Source organism: Sphaerodactylus townsendi, linkage group LG02, assembly GCF_021028975.2.
Source record: "Sphaerodactylus townsendi isolate TG3544 linkage group LG02, MPM_Stown_v2.3, whole genome shotgun sequence".
Lineage (NCBI taxonomy): Eukaryota > Metazoa > Chordata > Lepidosauria > Squamata > Sphaerodactylidae > Sphaerodactylus > Sphaerodactylus townsendi.
The window spans coordinates 123,385,660-123,410,587 of record NC_059426.1 but is presented as its reverse complement, the minus strand read 5'-3'; the positions used below and the strand labels follow the sequence as shown (position 1 = coordinate 123,410,587).

At 41.2% G+C, this 24,928-nt stretch overlaps 1 protein-coding gene across 3 annotated transcripts in view; it reads right to left on the bottom strand.

The window, feature by feature from the left end:
• VPS39 (VPS39 subunit of HOPS complex) overlaps positions 1 to 24,928 on the bottom strand; it is a 34,107-nt gene that overhangs the window by 5,347 nt on the left and 3,832 nt on the right. Inside the window, exons 3-22 of one of the 3 annotated variants that reach the window (XM_048484941.1) lie at positions 23,888 to 23,914; positions 23,464 to 23,528; positions 22,123 to 22,165; positions 20,999 to 21,093; positions 20,077 to 20,175; positions 19,001 to 19,093; positions 18,149 to 18,332; positions 17,637 to 17,757; positions 17,341 to 17,461; positions 15,961 to 16,090; positions 14,601 to 14,743; positions 12,509 to 12,652; positions 8,639 to 8,780; positions 7,259 to 7,345; positions 6,335 to 6,408; positions 4,143 to 4,241; positions 3,751 to 3,868; positions 3,289 to 3,417; positions 2,069 to 2,171; positions 265 to 310 (exon numbers count right to left, since the gene is read on the bottom strand). In XM_048484941.1, coding sequence (XP_048340898.1) covers positions 265 to 310; positions 2,069 to 2,171; positions 3,289 to 3,417; positions 3,751 to 3,868; positions 4,143 to 4,241; positions 6,335 to 6,408; positions 7,259 to 7,345; positions 8,639 to 8,780; positions 12,509 to 12,652; positions 14,601 to 14,743; positions 15,961 to 16,090; positions 17,341 to 17,461; positions 17,637 to 17,757; positions 18,149 to 18,332; positions 19,001 to 19,093; positions 20,077 to 20,175; positions 20,999 to 21,093; positions 22,123 to 22,165; positions 23,464 to 23,528; positions 23,888 to 23,914 — 2,063 coding nt within the window. Of the gene's footprint in view, positions 1 to 264; positions 311 to 2,068; positions 2,172 to 3,288; positions 3,418 to 3,750; positions 3,869 to 4,142; positions 4,242 to 6,334; positions 6,409 to 7,258; positions 7,346 to 8,638; positions 8,781 to 12,508; positions 12,653 to 14,600; positions 14,744 to 15,960; positions 16,091 to 17,340; positions 17,462 to 17,636; positions 17,758 to 18,148; positions 18,333 to 19,000; positions 19,094 to 20,076; positions 20,176 to 20,998; positions 21,094 to 22,122; positions 22,166 to 23,463; positions 23,529 to 23,887; positions 23,915 to 24,928 lie in introns of those variants that run through there. The other 2 variants (XM_048484942.1, XM_048484943.1) reach the window with 2 other exon arrangements.

The following is a 24,928-nucleotide window of genomic DNA, read 5'->3' as shown; positions in this document are numbered from 1 at the left end:
AATACATTAAGGTGGAAGAAAAGTTTATTGCTGCGTATACAAAGCAGATTATAAAACAAAGAAACTTTATAACAATCCTAGGATGCTTCTGAGGTCCTTATAAAATCCAAATCTCGCAAGCTATAATGTTCATAATATGGTTCTTCTTTGGTTTGCACACCATTAGCATAATTTGTTAGCATTACAAAACAGGATAACAAAGAAAATCATATTTTGTAAAATGTGCAGTATCAATTTGAAGACAATTAAAAATAAAATACTCACATCTTTGTTGCCATCTTTGGCTCTATCATAGTGTTTGTGACAGTAACTGAAACAATATCAACAGGAAATTCATAGTAGTCAAAACCACATGACATGGTTACTTGTTCAGACATATTAGCCAATGATTGCCAGACAATACTAAACAGCATTTAAATTTATTTTTTCATGTTGCAAAATCAAAACTCAATCATGGCAACTAATGACCATTCATCAAATACAGAATACTTTTTGGACTTGTTTTAAAAGGTATCTTTACCTACTTCAGGAAATCATCGACCTGTGCATCAATCATCAATGCTAATTCCTACTTACTGTTGCAAACGACCACTGACAAAACTGCTTTAGTTCTGTCACTGTCTATTAGGGCTTCCTTTCTAATTATATTGATTTAATATAGGTTTTTCTTCTATGACAAGTTGAGAAACCATAAGATTACCAATAAAGTGGTTCTCAATAAGCCAAATGAAAAAAAGTCATGAAAATATTTTGCTGGCAACTCTTAAGTAGATCTCTAGCAAACATCTTAAAAACTAATCAGTACCTCAGGCACCTGCTTGAGATCCCATTTCTCACTACAAAACAGTGCACTGTTTAAACTGTGGGAACATCATCTGAACAGTAAGCTAAAGCAAGGCAGAAACTTGAGATTGTGGCTCACAGTTTATAATCTCTGTATGCTAACAGCAGTGTGGGTCAAATCTGAGGATACGTAAAGCTGATGACTGCATCAATACAAATCAAACAAACCTGAAAAGGGCACTGGTTTGTGGAAAAACGTGGAATATGGGGGGTTATAAAAATGTTACAAGGAGCACCTATAGTTTTAACAACTGAATCCCATAGGCTGTTGCTAGGCAACCACAAATTCTAGGCTTGGTTCTGTCAGTAAAAGACAGGGCCTTTCCTGGCCTATTTTTGGCATTTGAGAAAGGACTTATTGGGACCAGGTCTAGGGTTGCCAGCTCCAGGTTGAGAAATTCCTGGAGATTTTGTGAAGGAGTCTGAGGAGAGAAGGGTTGGGGGAGGTCCCAGCAGAATATAATGCCACAGAGACATTTTCTCCAGGGGAAAGATCTCTGTTCTCTGGATTCTAGTCATACTTCTGGGAGATCTCCAAATCCAGCCTAGAGGATGGCAACCCTAGGCCTTGAAGCAATTTTTAGGTGACAATCCTCCTGACTTCCATGACTCAGCTAGGGCTGGGGCACAGGGCTGTTGTGCGGATGAAAAGGAGGAGAGGAGAATAACGTGAGCTGCTTTGGTTCCCACTGTGGAGAAAGGTGCATAAATTAAGTAAAAATGAAATAAATTAAGGTATAAATGAAGTAAATAAATAAGAAATATAGCTAATGATGGGAGGCAGATAAAAGGTAAGTTGGTGAATGGCTGCGAAGGAGCAAATGAAGGGAAAGAGGAGAAGATATGGGAGTTGTCAGGAGGGAGGAAAGAGGAAATAGTGTGTGTTGGGTGGGGGATAGTGGGGTGCCACCACACAAGTTGTTGAGAGTTCCTTATGATGCAAGTGTGCCTAGTCCAGTAGCCAGCAGCACACAACTGGGCCACAGTTTTCTTAGCTAGAGGCAGCTAGGATAGGGGTGGGAGAAGAAAAGGTGAAGACAGGGGCAAATAAATGTAGAGAGAGGCTATAGAGGCTTTCAAGGAAGGGAAAGAGGAAATAGTAAGGGAGATGTCTCCCACAAGTCCTTGCAGGTTCCTACTTCAGTGTGTGTGTTAGTGTATTTAAAAAACTCCCACCCAAACAGATAAGAAACACTGATTGAAATACATCAAAACAATAACATACTTTTCAGCCATGTTGGTGTCCTTTAGGATGTGCACATATATGAAGAGTGCCTGTTCATGATTTCCCATCCTTCCCAGCAACAGTGCACGTTCTTCTAGAAGGCCTGAGAGCAGGAGTACAAAACATCAATTACTGAACTCAATGACAACATTACCTGGCAAAATGGTTTACGAGACCAGGTTATGAAACTTATCAAAAAGTGGCGTAGTACAAAACAGCAATTACTGAACTCAATGACAACATTACCTGGCAAAATGTTCTACAAGACCAGGTTATGAAACTTATCAAAAAGTGGGAGCAGCAGTGGCGTAGGAGGTTAGGAGCTCATGTATCTAATCTGGAGGAACTGGGTTTGATTCCCAGCTCTGCCGCCTGAGCTGTGGAGGCTTATCTGGGGAATTCAGATTAGCCTGTACACTCCCACACATGCCAGCTGGGTGACCTTGGGCTAGTCACAGCTTCTCGGAGCTCTCTCAGCCCCACCTACCTCACAGGGTGTTTGTTGTGAGGGGGGAAGGGCAAGGAAATTGTAAGCCCCTTTGAGTCTCCTGCAGGAGAGAAAGGGGGGATATAAATCCAAATTCAAAAAGGGAGGAACAAACGAATCAGCAAGGAGTGAAGAAAAATACTTACCTTGGTACATCTTTCATTACATTTTAGCCACAGACTAAACAGCAAACTCTGACTATTCTAGAGGTCAGTGGCAGCAACTTCTGTTCATTCTACTGTGTATCATTTTTCAGTTACCAATACTCTTTTTCTCAACATAGAAGAAATTTGGATTTATACCCTGCTTTTCTCTCCTGTGAGTCTCACAGTGGTTTACAAACTCCTTCCCTTCCCCTCCCCACATTTCACCTCGTGAGGTAGAACTAATCTGAGTGTAACAGTGGCTAATAGGAGCATCCATGGCCACCCAGCAGATTTCATGTGGAGGAGCAGGGAAACAAATCTACTTTTCCAGATTTCCACTACACCATGCTGGTATTTTGGATGTTTATCTTAACATAACAAAGCTATCACCTTTTGTAGATTACAGGAGGCACATTTACAAAGAGCTGTTACATACCGCAGCAGCTCTTCTGTAACAGGACAGCAGAGACTTCAACAAGAATTCTTTCATTAATTTCCCGCAATAATCTGTTCTCATTCATTGAAATAAACATAACTGACTGACACTCAATACAAAAGGATGTCAACATTACTAAACCACCTCTTACCATCAAAGGGAAAGTCACTGATGAGCTGCTCAGCATCATAACAACTCGAAGTCTCAAGAAAATGAAGAAGCTTGTGCCGATACTTTCCTAGTTCTCCTTCCTCCTCTCCAGGTGGCACTGGTGTTTTATCTGCAAGGTAAGAAGAACAGCATCTGTTAATGACAACAGAATACAAGAAACACAGTAAAATTAAGTTATCTATAGTGCTCCATTCACATTGAGACAAGATCATTTCTCTGTCTGATGCTAAATGGCAGCAAGCCATTTCCAGATATATAAAAAAGCCCTTTAATTTTTAAAAATGACGACATAGACTGGGAAATAAAATTTGGTAAATAGAACTAGAAGCCTAGAATCTACAAATTCACTCTTCATGAAACATGCCTTGCATGCTATCTAGTTTTACAAAGTTTGGTTTGAGGTCTGTTACATTTTTGTAAGTTGAAGTAGATCATGAATTACCTGGAGGAAAAGATGTGAGATACTCTTTCATTAAGTCTTGCACTTTCTCACAGTAAAGCTGAATTAGGCAGTTGTGGAATTCTGAACCAGCCTCTTCCCAGGTATCAATTATATGTTCCTGTGAATACATGTACATATCTGATGTAGGGAAGTTGATTGTAGAAGACTCTCCTTCCACCAAAATTTCAGTTTATTTATTTGTTAAATGTATTATACCGCCCACCCCCAAAGGGTTCTTATCCAATAATTATCCAACAATTTATTACAAGTTTATTGTTTCAAAAATATAAATATAATTAATTTATCTTCACAATTCTATCTGACATATTTAGGTTTGCTATGCAAAAGCTATTAATCAGAACAAATCACCTTGCTGTAATCTGTGTCCTTACCAAATAAGGAATAGCCAGGCTTTTAAAGTTCTCTCGCAGGAAGTTAAGAACCTTTTCACGTGGGAGGGCTTCCACCTCAGGAAGATCTTCTGTAAATATCTACCAGGCAAAAGGAAGTCATAAATTGATATATGCATATCCACAATGAAAGGTTTTAATTCACAAGCCTATGCCCAATAGCTCCCTGAACAGCCACCAGAACAGAGTGGAACAGTACAGTGGAACAGAGTTGCAAAACGTTTTACAAGTTCTAAGTGATTTTTATTTTTAACAGTTTGGGTCTTCAGTATTGAACCCACAGATATACTTTTTAACCAGTGAGACTCCTCTGCATAGAGAAGCAGTATTACCCAGTCAGGGATGTCACTAAATCAGACAAAATGAGCAGGGTTTTCAGAAACTGATGAAGTTTCCCAGTCCCTGGCTGAAATGTATCTGAACCACAGTGAAATCCTAAGCAGAGTAACACCATTTCTAAGCCCACTGAGCTATGTTGATTTGATAATGGTGGAAAGTGCTGTGTCAAGAGAATGACTACTTTGTTATATCCAGACTCCATCTTTGAATATTGAAAGGCCTACCAAAAATCCTTTTTCCTTCTCACCATTCCACATAGCTTAGAGGATCGGTTTCAGTGTTTGGAGATCAGTGTACTTCACTCTAGGGCAGTGGTTCTCAACCTGGGGGTTGGGACCCCTTTGGGGGTCGCACGACCCTTTCACAGGGGTTGCCTAAGACTCTCTGCATCTGTGTTCTCCATCTGTAAAATGGATACATGTTAGGGTTGGGGGTCACCACAACATGAGGAACTGTATTAAAGGGTCAAGGCATTAGGAAGGTTGAGAACCACTGCTCTAGGGTCATCAGTCTAATTAGCTGGCCTGAGATCATCTTCATTATTTTCTTCTAGATGTAACTGGTTTCTTAGTGCCTTAATTGAATAAGTTTTGGTTTAGGAAGGGGGGGGGGATTGTTTTTGAGTCCAGTGTATAACCTGATCGGTTCACTGATGATAATTTGATGTGGCTAGCTAGGAGCATAAATGAGTTATTCAGTGTTACCAGTTACCTTTCCTTTTCTTTGTCATCTCAGTGCTTTGCCTCTACTTTGTTTGGAGAACTTTGCACATGTACTGAGGACTTCTACTGTGTTTTCTTTGCAAGTATTCTTTCTAGTAAGTTATATTCTTTGTTGTTTTAGTGTGTACATGAAATGCACCTTATGATTTTGTGTTAACCGTATGCTTTTTAAACTTTTGTTTTACAACCAGTGTTTTAATAAAAAAAATATAAAAATCCTGTTTTGAGTTTGGAGTACTGGTTTAAGGCCTAGGGCTCGGCACTGCTACCACCCAAAAGCTGGGTCAGGTCTCTGACATGTTGTCAAGTCAAACTTGACTTATGGCAACCCCATAGGGTTTTCAAGGCAAGAGGCATTCAGAGGCAGTTTGCCATTTCTAGCATAAATGTGGGCTAAGAGAGTTCTGAGAGAACTGTGACTGGCCCGTCACCCAGGAGGCTTCATGTGGAGGAGTGGAGAATTGACCCCAGTTCTCCAGAACATGGATTTAGAAGGATATAATTGGTTCAGAATTACAGTGTCTGTGAGCAAAAGTTGGTACTATTTTACTTATGTTCACTTTCAACTAGTGATCACTAACAAATTTATTCATTTTGACTGTAACAGACTAACATAGCTACTCAGAATTTCTCTAGCAGTCATCTAAGTATCAAATAATGGGTATTTGATGCAGCTCAAGCCAACTTCGCCTTCTCAAGGCAGAATTATGTGTGCTAGTTTACTACTCTAGAACGTTAAAAAAACCAATTTGTTTTGATTAATCTAATCTAAAAGTAAGGCAAGTTAAGGCCAAGCAAGCAAAGCAAGAAGGTAAAGGAAATGTTCACAGCAAAGACTCTGAAACAAGTTAAGCAGAGTGTGTTTGATTGACCCAAAGTCACGAAGCAATCTTTCATGACAAAGTGCAGAATTGAACACAGGTCTTCCAGATGTTAGTCCAGCAATCTAACCACTACCCTACATCTTCACTATGATCATTTCTACTATCACTCAAAAGCAGGATTGTTAGCTGACTGAGGCAAAATACTACAACATTTGCTTTCATAACAGCAAATGGGCAGATCTTAATAATTTGCCTTATTTTATTTTCAAATATTAGCAAGTGTACTTACTTTCAGTCCATCTTCAGGGAAGTCTCTAAGCACCCAAACAGAATAGGCAAATATTAAGTTCAAATTCTCTGCTCCTGGAACAAGAAACCAAACAGACAGCAACTTAAAGAACAGTTTTTCAAGGAGATGCCCCATGAACAGAGCAAGATGCGCATGACACCGTGTCACATCCCCATATACATTCCATATACACTGATTGGAGTTTGGCAGCATATGTTAAAGTGTTCCAAAAATTCTCAACTGAACTGAGCCTAGAAACATGCAGCCACATGGCTAGTTTTAATTCAAAGTCCTAAAAGACCCAGAACACTTTAGAATGTGCATTCTGTCATTCAAGCTTCCATCTCTGATGGTAGTAAAGCAAATGGAGTATATAATGGTAGTAAAGTGATGGTAGTAAAGAAATTGCCAGGCTACTACAAGGAAGATGCCCTCACTAATTGATTATGCTATCTTCATGGTTACTCACATGCTAATTGGGTGGATACCACCCAACATATGCAAATGAAGCTTGCTAATTGCACCCTTTACACTTGTTAACAGGCAAATGGTTCTTTCTCCCACCCTGAACATTCCACAGGTATATATACTCCACTTGCTTTACTACCATCAGATCCTCTGAAGATGGCAGACACAGATGGAGGCAAAACGTCAGGAGAAAATGCTACTAGAACACGGCCATACAGCCCGGAAACTACACAACACCCCAGAAAAGTTGTTTGTTGGGTTGATGGCTATATCGCTGTCTTATCCAATAAAGTGAAAACTAGGTTTAGATTCTAATTTTATAAAATAAATTAATTTGGATATAATTAACAACTATAACTTGTAAACAAGTCTTAACTGTTTTTGTGAGCTGCCTTAATGGACTTTGTCTGAAAAGTGGAAATAAGATTACAAGTTACACTCGTTAAGGTCACTCACCCAAATGTTGCAAGTATTGCACTGTCCTCTCATGGCCCTTCAAAGGTGAGTTAGCTTTCTTTGACTGATCCACTAGAACCTGCAAAGCTTTAGCAAAACAAAAGAAAGCACAATGGAGACCATCCCTTAAATTAAGCAGCTTCCTGACTTTTCTCAAGACTAATCTTCCTTAATCAACAACAAAACAAAAATATTTACCCCCAGCACAAACTAGAGGCAATCAGTTTTCCTTTGCACTGAAACACAATTCATTCAATAAAAAGTTGACTATGGCATGCTACAAAGGTCTATGCAACTTCAGAACTGAAGAATGACCCTCAAAGGAATACCTCCAGACTATATCCTAAGCACCTCTAGACCTTTAAATTCAAATTTGATCATTAACACTGTTTTTGTGGCGATGCAAAAGTTCACATAGGGTAGGGGGACTTCTGTCAGTTCTACTATCATGCTCCAGCACTCCACCACCACATCCCATGAAGGTAAAAAGCACCCTGAATTTTGGGCATGGGTGGGTGGGAGGGCAAAACAGAAAGCTATAGAAAGCAATGTCCAGGCACATGCCAGGTCCAGAAATCTGTTCCCACCCACCAGATGCCTCATAGCTCTCCTTGCACCCAGGGACTGCTACAGAGGCAGGGAAACAGCCTACATCTTACCTGGGACCACAAAGCAGCTCAGAGATGCAAACAGCAACAGAGCAGGAGGAAGTCACACCACACAGCAGCAGCACCCCGAGTACCAGAGCAATGTCCACATCCCCACAGCTGATGGCATTAATGAGAGTGGCAGCTGGGAGGCCTACTGGCACTAAGGGAGGACCCCTGATGGAGCCCAGTATCATCAGGGAGTGGAGTCGCCCTTTAAGGAAGTCCTGAAAAAGTACTGGCTTCTTGCCATTCCTCCACAGCCCCAGGACAGAGGACAGCATTGGGATGGGCCAGGCTTGGTCAGGGCCAAAGCCCAGCAGAGATAGGCAGGGTCAGGAAACCAGGTGAAATTGAGAGGGAAGAAGAGTAGAGCATGGTAAGAGAGGGAGCCACCTGGGATTGGCCAAGAGCAGCAGAGGGAGATGGGGGAAAGCCAGGGTGAGGTCTAGGGATGTAAGTGTCAGGTGGGTGGCCCCTGTAAAAAAGGATCAGCAGGGCAAGGAAGACAGCAGAACATGAGGCCACTCAAACACTTGTGGGCTGGCTAGCCCTAGCAAGGGGGAGGAAGGCTTCTTGTTCCCATCTCGTATCTAGGGCCTACTGGGGAAACAAAGAAGGAAAAGGATGCACTGGCAGAGGGCAGCACAGCTTAGCTGAAGGGGCACAATCATCACAGGCAACAAAGAACTTGTTCCACTTGTGGAAATCTTGGACCCAAACCACCAGTTACCTTTGTCATGCAGACCTTTCTTCTCATACAGTATGATCAGCTCACTGTATTTGTGGGCTTTCTTGAGTACAAGCTCACTTTCCTCAATATGGCAGTGATTGTTTTCCAGGCGCAACAGTGGTGCCACCAGGGCTACATTGGTCTGCCAGTAGAAAGGAGAAATGGAAGGGAATTTAAAAAAACCCAGTTTATTATGTACCCAAAAGCACTAAACTGCAAATCAAGGAAGGGGGAGATACTTACTCAAACAAAATACTAATTAGGAGACTTAATATAAAATCTATATGTTTTCTCTGGTACCTAATGAAATGGATGCTTCATGCAGACTCCTTTTCTTACTGGACAATTCTGATCTCACAACTTGTGAATGGGTAGCAAATTTTTTATTGGAAGTGATGTATAGCCAGTAGTCTGCATTTATGCCACATCTTTTGTACCTGTATACTGCTTTTATTATAATTTTTGTATTTTTGATATGATTTTATTCTATTTGTTTTATGCCAAATAAAGGCTAAAGAAGAAGAATATAAAATATTTAAATAAGCATAAAAGGGTTATATGTTTAAATGAAAAACTTTAAATTTCCCATTCATTTCATTCCAATACTTTGGAGGAAGGTGTCAGGCCTGCGCCATCTTTAGCCTGGCAAATCGCATGTACACAGCTCTGCTGCAGATGGCCCAGTCATTTCCACCACTCAAGGACATGAGGCCTCTTTCCTTTGATCGCATGTAACTAGTTCAATAGCACTTGACGGTTTCTCCTTATCTGTCTTTCAAAGGGAGTAACCTGCCTGTCCCAAAACAATGTCTCTTTCTCACTGTCCTTTCACATGCTGATATTATGGGAATGCCAGGGTGGGGGGATTATGAGTTGAACCAAATTGTAACCTTTAGGTATATACTGGAGCCAGAGAGCCAAACCCCCAGTTTCGGCTATCTGGCCATTGGGCTGACACGGTCCTGAATAAAGCTCTTGAACCTACCTTGAATCTTATTACTGACTGGAGTACCAGACCCTTACAGAAGGTATTCTAGATTTCCAAGTATGTTTCTCCTTCTGGTTTATTTGTTTGTTTTTCTTTAATTGTAGCACCTTTACCTTCTTTTCCCAATTTTTTATCTGGAACATTCAAGCGACCAATCAACTGGCTCTTGACTCTGATCCAATCCCATTGTTTAACCAAAAATCATTACAACAATTAATGATTAAACCAAAACCAGAGCTGAAAATGAAATGGCAGAGGCAACCAATAATCAAAACTCCATAGGAACAACTACAAATTTACTCTACACTGGGGTGGATCCAACCAGCTTTTCTGCTGATAAAAAAGAGAGAAGGGTCCTGTGACTAGCCTGAAAGGCTAAACTGCAGATCATGAGACTCTCACGATCAAAGGCCATATAAGACAGGGGCTGTGGTAAAGAGGTGAATAGGGTGAAACAGTGGAAGGGGTTAGTTGGATCCACTCCATTATTTCTGTTCTGAAATCTAAGCTTCTTAAAAATCTAGGTACAATTGAAAAACCCAGCAGAACATCAGCTAGTAGTTTGGTAAATGTCTTTTGTCAGAAACTCCTGACTGGCTACTCACGGATAACCAATTGAGCTGAGCAGTAATTGCCTCCATGTGAGCAGCAGAAATCTGCAATGGTACATTGTGGCAGCACTTCTGCAGCTGACTCTGCTCCACCTCTTTAGTATTAAGCACCAAAGGAGCACCCGCACAATACTCACAATGATGGCCCCCCACCACACACATACACCCCAGAACCTGTGTCTTGGCTTAAGTAATAGGAAAACCTCAGAAACCCAGATCCAGCAACTGCACTGCAGTGATATCCACCACCACCTGTGCTGATCTCCTGACACTGAGATATGGACAGTTCAACTGTATAAAATAAACTGTAAAGCATATGTGTCTATTTTCAATTAAAATTTAAGAGTTTTGGTCAGTAAAATATATAAAGTATTATTAGAACAAAAAATGGAAACAGAAATAGTGAAGAATACCATGATAGAGTGGGCGAAAAAATCACAATGCTGTAATAACATTAAATCAATGGAGTGAGACACAATGGAGTAAGACACTAGACACAGCGTATAACAGACTTCTCTCTGTGATACACCTCTGAAGATGCCAGCCACAGATGCAGGCGAAACATTTGGAACAAGCTCTACCAGACCACGGCCACACAGCCCAGAAAACCCATCAGAACCAGTTGAATTCGGCCGTGAAAGACTTCGACAATACATTGACCATATAGTATTCCAGCATAAAGCTTTCACGAGACGGAGTCCACCTTTGAAATGTTTGACAAAGCAAGCTCTAGTAGTCCATGAAAGCATATGCTGGAATAAATTTGTTAATTTTTAAAGATGCTATGAGACTCCTGTTTATTTTTGCAGCAATGGAGTGACAAGGCTACCAGTCTGGAATTATCTTCACTTACAAACATAAATTGAGATCTCAAGGAACTGTGAGCGAGATTGGCTTAAAGGTGGTCAAAAAAGCATAAAACCAGTTGAAGCCAGACTTACTTTGCTCTCTTATCCCCCACCCCCACCCCGCCCTGCCAAACTTGAGGGTACCTGTCTGCTTTTTAATTATTACTATTATTTAAGAGTGTTGCATGAGAGTATTCATCTATTCATTCATTGCCTTACTAATTAAAAATGAAACTTTATGCACACATGCTCAGCTGATGTGGGGAGGGGAAGTCATTGGTTTCTTTTTGACATCATGACAGGATCAGTTAATCAGCAATGTGCCCAGCTAGTATCTTCCTCCAACTGTACAGAATTAGTTTGTTCCCTTTTTCCCCACGACAAAGAAATGAATTTTTGGATCAACTGTATGGGCAGGACTTCTAGAGCAACCTCACTTTTCAGACTTCTAACGCAGCAGAGGGCCTTAAACTCAACTGAATTTTTTTCAATTCCTGATTAACATAAGTTTTTCACATAGTTGCAATATAAATGATGTAACATATATTACATGACAATGCCGCTATCCAACATTACTAATAAGAAAAATGTCAATAAAAAGCTAACATTAAACTCTCCTTGCAGTTACCTTCACCAGCTTTCTTAAATCTTATATAAAATTATCTATTTATAACATTATATTTATAACTATTTGTAACATTACACAGCCAACTACAATGTTATCCTTCTTATAATCTTGTACAACATATTCTGCCCCTTCCTTCCAATCTAATTTGAATTCCATATAAGACTTACATAAAATATAACCTGTCAGTTTAGCCAGTCTTACAAACTCCGTGACTTTGCCATTCTTGCACCACTGAAATCTTTGTAGTTTTCTAGTTCTTGGCCCAAATTATTCTTGCAGCAGTAAAGAAGTATCTGAACAGGTCGGCATATCTCTTTGTCTTTCTTTGCATTGAAAATTCCTAGTTAATACATTTCAGGCTTCATCTCCATCTTATCATTTAAGATATTTGATATTTCTTTACGGATCTGTTGCCAAAAAACTCTAGCCTTCCTGCATGCCCACCATTGATGAAATCGAGTACCTATTTCTTCTCTGCATTTCTATCACCTATCAGAGCCTTTTTTCATCTTTTCATCCAGCTTTTGAGGTGTTATGCACCAGCAATAAAATATCTCATAATAATTCTCTTTAATACAGAAACTCTTAGTGAAACTTACATCTTTGGTCCATAATTTTTTCCAGGTGTCTATCATAATATTATGTCTCACATTCTAGCCCAACTAATCATGTAATCCTTTACATCCTCCTTCTCCATATTTAATGCTAGGCATACCTCTTTCAAATGAATTTTTGACACTATTCATAATGCCTGACATTCAGCAGAGAACCATCTATCACAAGCAGAGCACTCACATGGAGATAACATTTCAACAGGGTTGTGTCAATGATCTGCAGCAGCTTCTTCTTCGATTTGATGGTGGGGATGCCATCCATGAGGGGTGAAGTGCTGGACTGATGGTCCGAGTCATTCAGTTTCTTCACCAACTGACTTCTTTTCTAAAGAAATCAAGAGTCAGAGTCAAGAGGAGCAAAAGCCAAACTTCTCCTATATTGAGCCTGAAAGGAGTGCATGATGGATGGGAATTTCTTAAAAGTGAGATCTTGAAGGCACAATTTGAAACAGTTCCAAGGAGTTAAAATGGGGGGTGTCTCAGGAAACTAGGATGGATGTCTAAAGAATTTTCAACTCAGCTAAGATTTAAAAAGGACATGTACAAGAAACTGAAAAGGGAGGAAATCACCAAAGAGAAATTCAAACAAATAGCAAGGACTTGTAGAAACTCAGGAAAGCTAAAGCTCACAATGAGCTCAGGCTTGCCAGAGAGCTTAAAAACAAAAAAGGCTTTTTGGGGGTATGTTCGTAGAAAAAGGAAGAAAAAAGATAGGATAGAGTCACTGAATGGAGAAGATGGCAAAATGCTAGTAGGGGATGGAGAAAAGGCAGAACTACTTAACACCCTCTTTGCCTCAGTCTTTTCTCAAAAAGAAAACAGTGCTCATCCAGGGGAAAATGGAACAGAAGTGGGAGAAATTCAGCACAGAATAAATAAAGAGGCGGTACAGGAATATCTGGCTACCTTAAATGAATTCAAATCTCCAGGCCCTGATGAACTACATCCCAGGGTATTTAAATAACTGGCAGAAGTAATCTCAGAACCGCTTGCTATAATCTTTGAGGACTCCTGGAGAACAAGAGCCTTGGGGTGGCAGTCTGGAACAGGGGAATGCACAGGGTCACAGGCAGCCTCAGACCAGCCTTCCCAGATCTGGAACGCCACGAACAGACCACCCACACCTGGCCCAGCTGGGAAAACAGCCGACCCGGCCGATCACCTGGTCCTGCCCCTGCCTTAAAAGGCAGGACAGGGATTGGGGCACGGCAGCCGACCAAGCCCAGCCACAACATCAGGAGCCATGTCCCACTGGCCAATCAGGCCTTGGGAGGAGGGAGACTCTGGTGGACGGGGGGGGGGGATTTAAGGAGGACACAGAGACAAGGGATGGGGAGTGAGAAGGAGGCGAGCAAGAGAGAGAAGCAGGAGGAGAAGGAGAAAGGAATTGGAAGGGAGAGAACAGAGGCCCGACCCGGCAGGGACAGGGCAGGCAAGGGGCAATGCAGAAGAGGGGGCAAGGAGGGCAAGAGAGTGAGGGAAAGGAGCAACCTCTAACCTGTGGCTCTGCAGGCTCAAAGTGAATAACCGCCCTGTTGAGACCAGGGCCAAGGACAGTGAAAACAACGACCGTGAAGGGTTAGGAGGGAAGAAATACATCCCCCCAGGGGCACAGGGCAGAGCAGAGGCGCGCACATGAGGAACTTCCAGACAGTTAGGGGTGTTCGACAGTGGAATACACTTCCTTAGAGTGTGGTGGAGTCTCCTTCTTTGGAAGTTTTAAACAGACCTGGCTGACCATCTGCAGGGGTGCTTTGATTGTCTGTTCTTGCATGGCAGTGGTTGGAGATGGCCCTTGTGGTCTCTTCCAACTCTTATGATTCTATGATTCAGAAGGAGGGTGCTATTGCTGCCATGTTTATCAAATACAATTGCTTATTCTCTCTGGCCTCTCTCATTTCTCTCAATTAATTTGTCATCCTTGCCTCCTTTCCTCACCTCCCCTTTAACTATCTCCTCCCACTGTCAAATTTAGATTATGAACTCCTTGGGAGAAGAGATATGTCTTTTGTGCTGTAAAAACAAGCAAACAAGCTGTAGAAACAAGCAAGCAAGCAGGCAAATCAGATAGCAACCAAGACAGTGATTTTTAAAAAATATCATGACAATTATTTATGTGAATACTTTGACACTTTGTCAAATTGAAGTTCACCGCCTGTTGGTTCACCTAACATTTATTTTTAAAAGTCCAGTAAGATACAGTTTTTTTATTGACCTATGACATATCATTCACACAAACAGCCACTACCAACAGCAGGATGTCCACTACTTACCTGAGTTAAGTAATCTATAAGTGCCAAATGTGCTTTCTCCAGTTCTGCCGGAGAGAGAACGGGCACAGGATTGGGATATTGGAGCTGTTTCTTATAATCACTTGGCAACAGTTCAGGATAAAGACCCATCACATGTGTAGGATCTAAACAAAATACATAATTGTTAAGCCAATACTTTTAAATTAGAACTATAACCATGATCAGTTTTGATACCGTCCATTTTACAAGGCTTTCTAACATGAATTTAAACCCCTCTAATTCGACAAATGTCCCTGCAGCTCAATACAACCACAATTCCAATTCCAAAACTGTAACTATCATGAAGTGTTCCACTGATTAAACTCATGCTTCACAGGGAGTAATTAATTACTCTCTCGTAATGATTAGTTATGATGGTAAAAGAGTTGTTCTCCTCCTCACTTCCCTTGTCACCAACTTTGCCCAAGAGGGAAGGAGAAATTGGGTGCATATGAGAGGTAGTCCTGGATTAACCATTAAGCATAAAGAGCAGATGCTTAAGGCACCAAGGAAAAAGGGGGCACCAGAAAAAGTGAAAAAAGGATACCATTACTACAGTATATGATGCTAACTAGGCTATACTGTCACTGGTGTTGCCTTGGAATTCTCTTCCCTGGGAAGGACATAAGTTCACAGGAGTTCTGAAAACAAAGACTAGTCAAGAAAGGCTTCATTCCATTTGCTCCCTGTTCCCAGGCCTTGGTTTGCATGCTACTGATAGGTGTATTCAAATCTTTTAACCCTTTCTCTTCTAGCTGGGAAGGTTAATCATTAACCTATTCTGAAACTGGGAATGAATTCTCACATTTATCTTTTCTCCAAGCCAGTTAAGGTGCACATCCCAAACCTTTTATGAACCCACTCAAAATATCCATCTGTCTTGCCCCTTCCTGGCTGGTGGGCAATTTGCCATTTTGGCTATTTGTCTCCATTAAAAAAATCCTCTTCTCCAAGTCAAGAAGTCTGTAGTTCTGTTCCTAAAGAAAAAATGTTTCCTCTGAGATCATGAGGGCCTCCAAGAGTATTAATTAAGGAATCCTACATCTCACTATTCTAAAAAGATATGCATGCCCTACCTTTACAGGCCGCACCTCCTGTCCATCAAGCTAACCCACTATGCTTCAGCAAAGCTACAACATCAGGTGTTCTTAAATAAGCCAGCAGTTACAGATCATTTGCATTTATACTTTACCAGGCCAGCAATTTCACTTCTTAAACTTCAATATGAAAAATTCAGAGTCCCAGAATTCTGAGGGCTCACATCATGTACAACTTTAGCATCAGACTTCAGGGGTTAACATTGTCTCCCATACCCGCCCTCCTTCGAGTCCAAGTAAGTTACCTGTCCCAAGCTTAGCAAAAACCTGCATAGATTCATCAAAGCGTTTTTGGCAAAAGAGATTGAAGGCATAAAGATTCTTAATATGATGGATCTGTTGTTGCTTCTCATTATCAGAGTCATCCTTCATATCCTAATAAGCATAAAGACAAAAAAATGATAAAATGAAATTAAGAAGCATTAACAGGGAATTTTAAAGTAAGATAACTTGATTATAAAATCAGAGAATGAGATAAAAAGAATATAAATATATATGGCTGTAGAAAACTGCACGTTATTTAAATAAACTGGCAGAACTAGTGAAAAAGCAGAAAGAGTACCCAAGAAAAGAAACGGAAGCTTGTATTAGACATCATTCTCTTTAAAGCACCAAGTATGACCAATACAGGAGCAGCTGAAGAATCTCATTCACTTAGAGTGCAATCCAATTGGGGAGGGGGAGCACTGCAGCAGCCAGGGGTGACCTGGCAAAGGCACCACTGTGCCACCTACAAAGGGGCTTCAGAAGGTGCAGAGGGACAGAAAACAAAAAAACCTTTCCACTGCCCGAACTGTCACACAGGCTGCACAGGCAGGTCTAGGGGCAGGCATTCCTGAGCTGAAATGCCGATGGAAGCTGACGCTCTCGAGAACTCCTCGTTCCACCCCCACCCTGATGTCTGATCAGATCCCAGCATTGCTCTGCAGCAGTCCCAACTTCCTGGTTTTGCTACCATGGAGCTTGGGGGACTGGCTGCCAGCTGCTCTGCCCTCTCTACTGGTGGGGGTGCCCCTTGTGATAGCATAGGGGACAAAGGTGTCTCTATGGCCTTCCGCCGCTTCCCATGTGCATTTGCCTGCTCCCCCGCCACCCTTCCCCCTGCCCCTCCATCTGGATTTGGCTGCCCTTGACACAAATGAGGAAAGCAGAAAAACAACATTCATAAAACCATTGCTATTGAATGCTAACTGCAATTATGAAGGTTAAGTTACATAGGCTAGTAACTTCACAATAACCAAACTGCATCGAATTGTTAGATCTTTGCAGCATTACACCTGGAAAAGTGTCAACTGACAGACCAATGTTGCAGAACATCTGAACATCACCGAGTAGTCATGTTATTTCTGCAAAATAAACTTTATGGAAACAAGACTGCCACAATCCTGAGATTAAGAGTGCACAGAAAAATGCACACTAGAAGTGCAGTATTAAAACCCAAAACCAATTTTTCTAAGTCATGATGATGAAAGTAAAATCTAGTTTTATGTATCATCTAAAGGGCCAAATAGAGAATTTCAACTCTTGGGTCCCATGACAGTGTTTTGAGGCAGCTTTTACAGAGTAGCAGCATACAGAGTTCAACAATCAGTATAGACATAGATTGTCTCCAACCTCCCACTTACAGCCAACTGCAGAGCCAATTCAAATTGCTTATCTTGGAGAAGCTGCTGAATCTGAGTTGCAATGGAAACTGGAATAAGTCGCCAAACAAAATGATTGCTGGCCACATACACAATATTTGTACTGAAAGAAAGAAGAAAAGACCACTTAGAATTCCATAATAAAATGGGAGATGTGCATTCCCCAAATATTTTAAAAATTAAGAAGTCAAACATAGCTAATTTGGTATAGAAATGCACACACAACAATACAGTTCACAAAGATAAAAAGAAAGGACACAAAAATAAAACATTCATACCCTCCTGAGGTAATGAACCGTGGCCTCTGCAGCTCAATACTCTGTACTAGGAGACGGGGCTCATAAGTACGGATCTCGACATACCTTGGAAGTACCGCCACAATATATGGAGGTTGATGCTCTGTTTTAGAAATACAACAGTCAGCAACAGGATATGGTACAAGATCAATGTCTCCTATAGCTATGTTTGCAAATGGCAAATTGCTTCTATAAAAATTACTTTAGCCTTTGCTCTGCTTGTTGTAAAATTTGTGCCTTTTGATCGTACACAAAAAGCACTTTTAGTAATTTTATGTCCACTGTAATTAAAGGAAAACCAAAACACAGAAGGTGAATTTAACCTATACCATTCTTAATGGAAGTGAATGACAAGTCACATTTTCATATTGTCTTATTAAGCAGAAGTTAACATCAACATTTGTCAAGTCAATTTAAGTTGCTTGAGTCACATGAGATTGCTATGGCAGAGGGCAATTAAGGTTGGATTAAATGACAAAGAACTAGGTAATTACCCATGGCTATTGGGATATCAGTCCAATTCAAGGCACATTTCTGTGTACACATCCCTTCTTCATTCAGTACAACAGTTAAATCATCTTGGCCGACAGCAACTTTGCCACCTGCCAAAGGGGCTACCAGTGGCTCAAGCTGCTTTCCTGTGGGGAAGAGTTCTTTGATGGAACCCTTTCCATCCACCTGTGAAAGAAAAATCACATTTCTTAATACCAGCTTAACCAACCACCGCCGCAGAAGAGATAAAATGTGTATCCTCACTCGTGATAACCCATGCACCAAAATTACTTGATTATAGTTTTTAGAACTGGAATTTAAAGTGAAACTCTGTGTTCAGAAGCAGTATGCCACCAAATATCAGTTGCTGTGTGGCAACAACCTTCTTGTCTTGCTGGTGGACTTCCCCAGGGATATCTAGTTAATTATTGCAGGTAACAGGATGTTGGAGTAGCGGCACAGGATATTGTCAGAGTAGAGCTCTTCTGATGTTCTTATGGGCTTAGAAAACGGAACATTTGACACCCATCTGCTTTCTGGGACTATCCAATCAGGGATATCTCACAAGGGCCATCATATGGAAAGGACCGTCAAGTCACAGCCAACATGTCAATACTGTAGGGTTTCTAAGGGAACAGATGAACACAGGTAGTTTGCCACTGCCTGCCTCTACATAGCAACTACAGACTTCTTTGGTGGTTTCCCCTCCAAGTACTAATCATAACTAATTCAGCTTAGCTTCCTAGCTCTAACAAAATCATACTGATTTTTGTATAAGTAATTCATACTGTAGCCCTTCCACTTCCAATGAGTTCTCTGGAAAAACAGCATTTCTTTTTCTTGATTGTTCTTACCCTTATTATATAGTAGTCCCTCTTGAAACCCACACAGATGGAATTTTTACACCATGCCATTGACTTGGGTACATCTGGCACACTTAAGTCACCCTGTACAGCAAAGAGAGGGAAAAGCCTTGTTGACTGTCACCAGGATTTTCAGCACTGTCCTTCAGTGGTAGCTTGTCCTATATACGTAAAACATGCACATGACAGCATCCCTTACCAACACCTCAATCATCTATCCCAAAACAAACTTGACAAAATTAAACACAATGGTGTGAGATCTACTCTTTAAACAAAAACATGAACACTTAAGCTATTTTCTAATGGTTTCTTATTTGGGGTCAATTCTGACATTTGTTCCTCTCTACAGAAGAAGCAAAAGATGAAAAATATTAAATAGGAAGGAACACCAACCATAGCTTTTCACTATCCACAGTCAAAAGCTTTGAAGTAACGTATGAAAACAGAAGCTGATGTTCTTCTGAAATTCTCTCATATGCTCCAACCTACTCCGAAAGAAACCTACCTGCCACATTAAGATCTTCCTTAGAGGCCCTTGTTTCCCCACCATATAGGAGGTACAGTTTGTGGCTAAGAGGCACTAGGCTTTCTCAAAACTAGTGTTGACAATGTAATGGTTTTCCTTATATATTAAGGAACAAAGCAAAGATGGACAGACCCTGAGGAATAGAGACTCCTTTGCTGCTTCTGGTTTTTATGTTGTTGTTGAGTTCTGCTTCTTCTTGTAATGTTACTGGTTTATGTTTGGGTTTTTTTTAACTTATATTTTTAACCAATAAAGTTTGTTTTAATTGGCTGTTGGTAGCTTCCTTAGAAATTTCATGAAATTAAGGAGTGGGACAGTAGTCGTGTAATAACTTCAATAAATAAATAAGGAACAGCAATTCCCTGTAACTTGCTACCTGATACTAGCTTAGCTAGGGGGAACCTGAATTACCTTACATGTAGCTGGTTTTGATCCATTACTACACAGCTCTAAAACTGAAGCTAAGAGTAGCTAGCATTAATAACTAAGTAACAAGGGAAAGGGTTTTTTATGTCAAGGGGGCACTGAAGGCTGAACTCACCTGCAGTTCATGGAACTCTCTGTCTTTCCAGTAATAGAGCTGTAGTTTCTTTTTCACTGCTACACACATCCTTAGGACTTCTTCTCCCGTATCAGAGTGCTGTGGAATGAAACGGATTCCAGGTATCAATGTTGGAAGGTTGGCTGTACTCACGAGCCAAAATACTACAAACACAACACTCTAATTCTGTTACCAGAGTCTTCATATCGTATTATTTTGCCTACTTTATTTGACATCTAACATCCAGTGCTTCCAGAAATGGGATTTCTTTTTTTTGCAAGGAGTTGAGTAGCAGGACAAGACATGGCACCAGTCCTTCTTCCAGCTCTGCACTGTTATCTACACAAATCCCTGACTGATAGTAAACATGAGCTGCAACAGTAAGTGGTAACACACGGCATAAACCCATAAAGTGCAACAAACAAAAAGACACCTCAAGAAAGTTTCTTTCTGGCCTCATCTATTGGTTATCAAATGGCATCCCCAGTAGCCTTATAAACAACCAAGAAAACAACAGGTGGTCACAATGGAAAGTACTTATTCCAGTTTGCTTCTAGCTCTTCCTCCTAAGATACCAAGGCTTTTGACTTCATTGGCCTACTCAGAGATCAATCAGGAATGCAAATGAGCTAAATGTATTCACAACATTTTAATTGTGATGTGACTATTTCCAGCCCAGAATAGACTCAACAACCCCCATCTCATAGAGCAGAAACTGCCATTAATGGCAAGCAGTACAAGTCTTCTTGATTGTAAATTCTCTTCTCAAAGCATGAGTTTCAGAGGCAATTTACAATCGATATCGTCTCACCAAATAAGCCTTCTGTTTCATTGGACACGATCAACTTGTCAAACAGATGTCAAAGTCAGGCCCCCCTTTCAAGACTGGAATTTAAAAAAAACCTCAGGTCCTTGTACTTGCCTGCAGATCACAGGTGAAGAGAGTTGCTCCCTTAGCCTTGGAAACCATCGTGATCTGTTGAAATGTCAACAGATCATGAACATAAATGCTGTTTTCTGTTTGGGAAAAGACAGCTAAATTATTGTTGCATCACAAAAGGATTAAGTTGAAGTTCTTTCTTTACTCTCAAGCCACTTTCAAAGTTGGCAACAGATGACAAGATGACTAGAACCAGGGGGCATTCATTGAAAATGCTGGGGGGAAGAATTAGGACTAATAAAAGGAAACACTTCTTCACACAACGTGTGATTGGTGTTTGGAATATGCTGCCACAGGAGGTGGTGATGGCCACTAACCTGGATAGCTTTAAAAAGGGCTTGGACAGATTTATGGAGGAGAAGTCAATCTATGGCTACCAATCTTGATCCTCCTTGATCTCAGATTGCAAATGCCTTAGCAGACCAGGTGCTCAGGAGCAGCAGCAGCAGCAGGCCATTGCTTTCACATCCTGCATGTGAGCTCCCAAAGGCACCTGGTGGGCCACTGCGAGTAGCAGAATGCTGGGCTAGATGGACTCTGGTCTGATCCAGCAGGCTAGTTCTTATGTTCTTATGACAAATGTTTTCAATAAATGAACAGTTAAAATATCTTAATCCAAAGGATGCATAAGATTTAATGTTGCAAACATTTTACTGCCTTGCTTCCCAGTGGGCACCCAAAGAAGCTTATGACACCGTTTCCTCCTCTTCTATTTCACCCTTACAAAACAATCACTCTATGTGATATAGGTTAGGCCAAGAATGTGTGACTGGGCCAAGGTTAGCCAGCAGCAAAACAGAGATTCAAACATGTGTCCCCCAGAGCCTGGTCTTATGCTCTACCCACAACAGTGTCTCTCAAAAATGTTGCTAAATTGTTCAGTTGCCAAAGACGATAATTGTTTGCCAGCTAAATGATGGAAAAAGTATCACAAACTGCTAGACAAATTTATCAGCAAGAAAATACAATTTGTTTCAAGAACTCTTTATAAAAAGTTATTAAATAACTCCACTGATGTTGGAAGAAAGGACAACATTAAGGAAAATCAGCTGTCTCCTTGCCGCAGAACAGAAGTAGCTCAAAACTCAAGTACTTATTTCACTTACCTAACAAACTGACCAAAATTTTGAACTGGGGCACAACATGAATCTAAAAAAAAAGACAATATTGTAAATGATTTGCAGTCAGAGCTTAACTAAAAACTAAATTGACTTACTGAAATAAGGGACTCAAACCAGGGATCTGATCACTATGTGGGTGACCTGCCTACAGATAAGTGACTCTAAGATGACAGCCAAGAACTATGTAATGAAGCTATCAGGGAAATGGGTTGGAGAAATGTACAAAACACAAAGTTTCATTACTTTTCCCAAGGGTATCTTTTCTTCACCATTGGCAGAGGATCTTTTTTTCTCCAAAACTGTAGAGAGACCTACATCTTTTATCTGTTGGAGACACACTTGAGTGGGTAACTAGTTTAGAAGTGTTTGAAAAATTTCATTGCACCCCCATCAGTTCTCCTCTTAATCTGATGCCACCCCCAGATGTTTTATTTGAAAAAAGGGAGAGAGGAGTCACCAAAATGTAAAAAGTGTATTATTCCACATCCACAACAGCTCCACATTACTTTAATGCTGGCTTTTCTCGTAGCAATTATAACAGAATGCTTAGCAAATACTGTAAGTGTCAACTGATTCCAGTCAAAATGATTTCTGGGCTGACGTGGGTCTTTTGGCCCCCAACAGCACACCCTGCCACCAACAGCCCATCCAGAGAGACTGAAGCCCAGCCCTACTTCAGCATGACAAGCGGAGGCAGAGGGAAAGAGCAGGATGAGAGCCAGCAGCCGGGACACGCCCGCAGATGGGGAGATCAGGCAGTCCCAAGGTGGGCTGCGGAAACTCAGAAGCAGCAGACTGCAGCAGGGGTCCTCTGCCCAGATGGGAGGAATAGTGAGGAGATGCACGACAGGAGGGCAGTGGAAATCACCAAAGGCAGCCAGGCCTCAGTGTCTGAGGGAAACATCAAGGCAAAGCAAGAGCGAGGTAATGGGGAAGGCAGGAACAGGAGAAGAGAGACAGGCAATCTGGCTAATCGCAGCCCTGTTGGAAGGGTTTGGAGAAAGTGTTGGGCTGCTGGGTGACTGGAATGGGTCCGTGGGGGTCAGAACAACACCCATAAAGGCAGCTGGGAGAGGCATGGCCGGGGAGGAATAGGGCAGGGGAGACTCCACATCACTCTGGGGAATCTCCCTGCCACGGCCAAAGAGAGCAAGACACCTGCCTTCACTCTGCCTTGCTTCCCCCTCCCAGCCCGACCTGGAACCCCTGGAGGAGAGCGAGGGAAGTGAAGGGGGGGCAGCTGGGGCTGAGGGGAACTCACACTGGCCTTCATGTAAATTCTTCCAATGCTAGAATGTCACCTGCATCGAAAGCTATAACACCCACCTGCTGAATCTTCTTCGAGAAGTTCTTGTGCGATTTCTCTAGCTTCACTTCAAACCTGTTGCAACCTACCAAACAGCAAAGAATTTAGAGCAAACAAACGTTTCGAATTTACATCCAATTTTTTTTATTGCAAAATTCCCTGCAAAGTTCTTTTATCAGTTTAGAGGAGCTGCAAGTCTCGCAGATACACCTGAGGGTTATAAGGAATTGGGCAACTGCACATTGCAGCACCAGTAAACCAGACCACACAGCCTTGTGATCTCGTGGGTTAATTTAACAAAAGATTTTTTAAAATCAACTCTAGGGAAAAAAAGCCCCCAGCACCCTTTATCTAGGTCAAATACTAGCAATCCAATCTCTACAAAGCACAAATAAAAACACTTCACCACAAGGGTTTAAAGGAGGTTGATGGATACAAACTTACAGCCACTTTCTGATGTCGTAACCTCTCCTGATGTTGATGCAAAAAGGGGGAAAAATTTACCAAGTGAGACAAGAGCAACTCAAAAACAGCATGACTTGTCTGGTACAGGCAGGCTAAAGTGATAAAAATTAATTCCATCTGGGGTTCCTCAAAGAATCTAGCCTCCCTGCAAAAACTAGAGCAATGCGGTTTCTCTAAGAAGGCAATGGTATTGGTCCAAAAGAGAAACACAACCTCAACCTCACTCGCCATTTTTGTAACTTTTCTAAAGAGGTACTTAGAATGTCACTACCTGACTGATGCCCAGCATGTTCTCTTCCATCAGCTGTATTCATTAGTTCATAGGTGTCAAACTCACGGCCCTCCAGATGTTATGGACTACAGTTCCCATCATCCCCTGCCAACATAATGCTGGCAGGGGATGATGGGAACTGTAGTCCATAACATTTGGAGGGCCACGAGTTTGACACCTGTGCATTAGTTACATCTTCAACCAACATGAAACTTAATTAGGTGCAACTGCATTTGCATACATTCACTCTTCTCTCCCATTCTTCCACTTTCTTTCCTGCCTTTGCCTTTCCCTGATTTCCCCAGCCTCCTTTTCACAATATAAGCTATAAAGTTACACAGATTGGTGAAGCGATCCACAATGACAGCAGTTTGGTGAAAACTGTTGCGTTGCCAAAAAGAGTTCATTTTTGAGTGATTTTTCAGTACAAAGTAACCAGCAATTTTATAATGTGGGGATGCCCTCACAAAATCCCTTTATTGACACTGAGAAGAAAAGTAACTTTGTAGCAATTATATTATTTCAGAATTGGTTCAATGAACATTGAATTCAAGTAGGCTTAGAAAAATACACACTGAATCTTGACTTAGGATAACATAAGGTAAACATTTGAGAAATATCACTGCTAGTGCAGCTGTGGGAAGAAATGCAACTAAGTGTTGGCTTCCCCATTCTAAATCACATCAAAGTGTGTTATATAGTTGGCTTCTGGCCACAGAGTTGAATATACAGCTGCAATGTGTGATCCT